At 41.2% G+C, this 5,827-nt stretch overlaps 1 protein-coding gene across 1 annotated transcript; it reads right to left on the bottom strand.

The window, feature by feature from the left end:
- Nucleotides 1-4,295: 4,295 nt before the first annotated feature.
- Nucleotides 4,296-5,574, bottom strand: TCEAL7 (transcription elongation factor A like 7). Its single transcript, XM_023553825.2, has one exon. The coding sequence runs from the start codon at nucleotides 4,948-4,950 to the stop codon at nucleotides 4,648-4,650; it is 303 nt and encodes a 100-aa protein (XP_023409593.1). The 5' UTR covers nucleotides 4,951-5,574; the 3' UTR covers nucleotides 4,296-4,647.
- Between the last annotated feature and the right edge of the window lie 253 nt (nucleotides 5,575-5,827).

Consider the following 5,827-nt stretch of genomic DNA (forward strand, 5'->3'; position numbering starts at 1 on the left):
TACTTCTTCCAAGACAGATTTGTCTGTTCTTCTGGCAGTCCATGGTATATTCAATATTCTTCACCAACACCACAGTTCAAAGGCATCAATTCTTCTTCAGTCTTCCTTATTCATTGTCCAGCTTTCACATGCGTATGATGCGATTGAAAATACCATGGCTTGGGTCAGGCGCACCTTAGTCTTCAAGGTGACACCTTTGCTCTTCAACACTTTAAAGAGGTCCTTTGCAGCACATTCACCCAATGCAATGCATCTTTTGATTTCTTGACTGCTGCTTCCATGGGTGTTGATTGTGGATCCAAGTAAAATTAAATCCTTGACAACTTCAATCTTTTCTCCGTTTATCATGACGTTCCTCATTGGTCCAGTTGTGAGGATTTTTGTTTTCTTTATGTTGAGGTTCAATCCATACTGCAGGCTGTGGTCTTTGATCTTCATCAGTAAGTGCTTCAAGTCCTTTTCATTTTCAGCAAGCAAGGTTGTGTCATCTGCATAATGCAGGTTGTTAATGAGTCTTCCTCCGATCTTGATGCCCTGTTCTTCTTCATATAGTCCAGCTTCTTGGATTATTTGCTCAGCATACAGATTGAATAAGTATGGTGAAAGAATACAACCCTGATGCACACCTTTCCTGACTTTAAACCAATCAGTATCTCCTTGTTCTGTCCGAACAACTGCCTCTTGATCCATGTAAAGGTTCCTCATGAGCACAATTAAGTGTTGTGGAATTCCCATTCTTCGCAATGTTTTCCATAGTTTGTTATGATCCACAGAGTCGAATGACTTTGCATAGTCAATAATACAGAGGTAAACATCCTTCTGATATTCTCTGCTTTCAGCCAGGATCCATCTGACATCAGCAATGATATCCTTGGTTCCACATCCTCTTCTGAAACCAGCCTGAATTTCTGGCAGTTCCCTGTCAATATACTGCTGAAGCCACTTTTAAATGATCCTCAGCAGAATTTTGCTTACATGTGATATTAATGATATTGTTCTATAATTTCCACATTCGGTTGGATCACCTTTCTTGGGAATAGGCATAAATATGGATCTCTTCCAGTCAGTTGGCCAGGAAGCTGTCTTCCATATTTCTTGGCATAGATGAGTGAGCACCTCCAGCGCTGCATCTGTTTGTTGAAACATCTCAATTGATATCCCACCAATTCCTGGAGCCTTGTTTTTCACCAATGCCTTCAGAGCAGCTTGGACTTCTTCCTTCAGTACCATTGGTTCCTGATCATATGTATATGCAAATACCTATACACACATATATAATCACATATATATATCTATACACATATATGCCCACACACATACATATATGCCCACACACATACATATATGCCCACACACATGTTTTTTGGTTGTTGCTGTTGTTTCAAAATTATGAATTCCATAGCAATTACCAAAAGGTCTTTTTTTCTTGTGTACATCTTAGTGATATCATTTGCCTTTGTCAAGTTGTGTACACTTCACCTTCATTTGGTGTTGCCTTTCCCATCACCAAAAATAACAAGTGTTTACTGCCTAGAGAGTGAGTTCCCCTCTTCCCCGACCCCCTGCCACCCCTGGTAACCACTAATGAACATTAGTTTCTGTATATTTACTTGTTCTTGTCATTTCATAGAAGTGAGAGCATACAATATCTTAATTTTTATTGTAACAGTGTATGTTTTTAACATTTTCATCTTTAATTACCCACTGGGCATTTATCTTTATGTATGTGGTGAGTAGGAATGTATGTTCATTTTCCTTTAATTTGATAAGCCCATATTGCTTGATTCTTAGATTAAAAAACAAAAAAACTTTTGCAAATAATGTGAAATTCTTAAATAAACATGCTTATAGCTAAACATTTTTGCACCAACATGACTATTTCTATAGGGAAAATTTCAAGCAGTAGAATTGTTGGATCATGGAGTATGGAAAATACACAGCTTTTGGTACTTATTGTTTATTCTCCATGTAGACTTCTTTGCTAAATGCTCTATACCTTTTTCTAAATTTTCAGGCTACAGCAACTACCATTTTCTTGTTGATTTCTAGGAGCATTTAATTGCAAATTATAAACCATTAGCCTCTTTGATTATAAGGAAACACCCTCTGCAAATCTCAGCTGAAGCAGGGTCTATGGTGGTCGTTAATGAGGCAGTAATGGAGACCATGATCTCATGGGAAGCAAAAAAATAGTGATTCCAAAGCCAAATTAACAGAAAGTCTGATTCAGTGGATTTTTAAGATTACGTGTGTGTATGGGGAGATGTATGTCAGAGTTTTGGATTTTAAATAAACATTCCAAATTATTTTAATGCAAGGAGCTGACTTCTTAAGAGACACCAGTTATACTTTATAGGCTGAATTCAGGGGAATAATCCATTTCCTCCTGTATTCCTTTTTGAAAATGAAAGTCATAGTTTTTAAAGAAATAGAGTTACTGTCAATTTTATGAAATCAGAAGTAAAACTGTCCCAAGGACACTAGAATTCTAATTAAGTAAACATTTATTAAGCACCCACTATATATTTTTATATGTTAGGCGGAACCCTGGTGGCACAGTGGTTAAGAGCTATGGCTGCTAACCAAAAGGTCAGCAGTTCGAATCCACCAGCCACTTCTTAGAAACATTATGGGGCAGTTCTACTTTGCCCTATAGGGTCACTGTGAGTTGGAATCAACTCACTGGCAATGGGCTTGGTTTTTAGTTTATATGTTAGGCACTATCCAATCAATAGAAGTATGAGGAAAATGACATAGCCTTTACTTTGAGATTATAAGAAATATATATCTTACAAGGTATGTAAACACACACACACATATATAATGTCTTACATAGCATTTTTACATATGAATCAGGTTCCCTTTAGATCTGTTCCCTGTATCACTTTGAGTAATTTCCACAAGTTCCCAAGAATCTTCTGAACCAGTTAAGGCAGACCTGCCAGGAGCCTTCATGGAGAGATCCTGTCACAAGAGAAAAGAGTCAAAACCTTAGGCCTATGGCAGCAACTAAGGAAGGAGCCCTGGTGGCTCTATGTTTAAGTGCTTAGGTGCTAACTGAAAGGTCAACGGTTTGAACCCACCAGCCACTCTGCAGGAGAAAGGCCAGATGATCTGCTCCTATACATAAAGATTACAGCCTAGGAAACCCTCTGGGATAGTTCTACTTTGTTGTATAGGGTCACTAGGAGTCTGAATAGACTCGACAGCACACAATAACAACATGGCAACAAATCTGGCTACAGCATGCTGTCACTCAAACTTGAACCCCTGTCCTACTTCCAAAGGGACTCATTACATCTGTGTCATATGGAGCGGTGGTCCTGTGATTAAAAACTGAAAAGGCTATTGTGCCAAGAACTGTAAGACATCAAGGCCCAAAAACCCTAGAGTAGTGCCCACCTGTGTTAAGTGTGACTATAAAGCAGAAAGAGAAGATTTAGAATTCAGAGTGGGAATTCAACCCAGTGGGGACTCCAGAGAACTCAGTGGAGTTTTGGCATCAGCAGTGGTGGAGGCCAGCAGAGAGCAAAGGACCCAGATGGGGCAGCCCCGCCCAGCAAGCATGGCAGGACCCAGGGGTAGGGCTCAATGGCAGAAGAATGATATGGAATCCCCTACCACCCAGTCTACTGGACTCGTTTGTACCTGAGCACAGGTTGAGTCATGCCAGGGCCTTCCCTCAAATCATTGATGGTTCTACAGTGGGTCAGGGTCCTTTATGCACGGCTGAGAAGAAGCGCCCACCAAGCACAGCTTGGAGTTACTTTTTTCTTCCCCATAGCAGCCCTGTGAGGCAACTATTTTCCCCATGAAAAGACTGTCTTAAGTGAGAGTATCTGTAATGATTGCCAGTTTTATTCCTCTAGCTAAGAGATCCAGAGGTAATTTGATGTTTACATTTCTTCTTTTGTAGTTCTGTTACTAAGAGTTTGATTCACTGCCTTTCGGAGGTGATCGACAAGTTCTTTTAATTGTCTTTTTTTCTTTTAGTTTTTTTGTGACAGTAATATACATATGTACATATTCATTTTTTGGAAAATGAGAAGATGCAGATAGGCAAAAAGAAGAAATAAAAAATACAAACCACACAAAGGTTCTCTGTTAACCATTTGATGTATAAAAATTCAGACATTTTCCTTTGCATTATGTCATATATAAATGTACAGATATGGTATTATATATATATGTATGTATATTTATACATATACACTGTTTTGCAAATTGTTACTTCCACTTTACAATATGCAGTGAGCATCTTCCCATGCAAATGAATGAAACCTCCTTCTAAATGATTGAGATTGGATGAAAAGATGAGATGTTGATAACAAGAAACCAAAAAAACCAAACCCAGTGCGGTCGAGTTGATTCCGACTCATAGCGACCCTATAGGACAGAGTAGAACTGCCCCGTAGAGTTTCCAAGGAGCGCCAGGTGGATTCGAACTGCTGACCCTTTGGTTCACAGCCTACTTAACCACTACACACCAGGGTTTCCTGATAACAAGAGTCATATGTAAGTCAAAACAATAGAAGGGTTGGAGTAAAATAGTATCAAATATTTAGCACGAAAACGCAGACAAAAAGAAAGCAGTGGTGGCAGTATTAATGACAGGAAATAGTTTAATTCAGGGCATAAAAAAATGCATTAAATGGGATAAGGATGGTCCCGAGCATGCCTATGGTTAAAATGCAGAGCTCTAAATTTCTTTCTGAGACCCCTTATCTCTTCCAAACACCTTTCCATCTCATCTCCTTCTCTTGTCATTTCTTCATCCTTAAAATGCCTATAATCTATGTCCTCTTTAAATTCCTCGAGAGACTGAAGCAGCCTTTGCCTGAAATTCCCTTCAGTTTGCTGGCGTTCAAATTCTCCATAAGGGCGTTCTTCCTCTCTCTTTGGCACGCTGCACTTGGGCTTTCCTTCATTTTCTTTGCAGGGTTTTTGCATCTTGTCATTGCTTCCTGCTTAACTCGAGGAAGAAAATATAGAGACGGACTGCTTGGTTTCTTTTTTTGATTCAGGATTGGCAGATTCTATCTGAGGCAAAATACTCTCCTAATCTCCCGCCCCCGCCCCACAGGTCCCACCCTTAAGAGTTGGAGATGCCACCCCTCCCTCCACAGGCTCCTCTCCGCCTCCTTTCCCCTACCCCCTCTGCAACCCACCGCTTCTCCAGCAGAGGAGGCTAATGGCCTTTTCAATGGGCGGGAGCCCAGAAGCTGATGGGGAGGTGGACTGTAAGACCGCAAATTTCAGCCAGCTCTCCCCCTTCCCAACTCCCACATTCAGAGATCCCCATCTAGTGCCTCCCTCACACTGACCTGTTTTGATTCAGGGTAGTTTCCTCCTCTTCTTCTGGCCTTCAGATGTCCATGAACTACAGACCCTCGGACCTGCAGACAGAAAGAAAGGGGGCAGGAGGAGGGAGCTCTCTGAGGACCGACCACCACCTAAGACAAGACACGGGTCATTTTATTCAACTTGGGACCCTCATCACCGTCCTCACTCCAAATCTCCTATCATCTGGTCACTTCCTGTACCTATCACTTCCTCCTGGATCCCTATCCCTACCCCCCCCCCCACCTTATCTTCAGGCCTGGTCCTTGCAAGGCCCACTGTTTTTCTTCCCCACCCCCTGGCAGGCGGGCAGTGAGTGAAGGGAACTATTTTCAAATTATCTCTAAATGTGCCTGTCCACATCCCAGGATTCCAGCAGTTCTCCACCCACCAAGCCCACACCCCAGGCCTACTGTTTCCTCCAATTTAATTAGAGAAAGAAAAGGAGAGGGTAAAGGAAAAGCTTCCAGGATAAGAGAAGCTTATT

Source organism: Loxodonta africana, chromosome X (assembly GCF_030014295.1).
Source record: "Loxodonta africana isolate mLoxAfr1 chromosome X, mLoxAfr1.hap2, whole genome shotgun sequence".
Taxonomy (NCBI): Eukaryota; Metazoa; Chordata; class Mammalia; order Proboscidea; family Elephantidae; genus Loxodonta; species Loxodonta africana.

Excerpts from the sequence above, each read along its gene's own strand:
- TCEAL7 (XM_023553825.2), bottom strand. The coding sequence starts at position 4,950 with ATGCAAAAACCCTGCAAAGAAAATGAAGGAAAGCCCAAGTGCAGCGTG.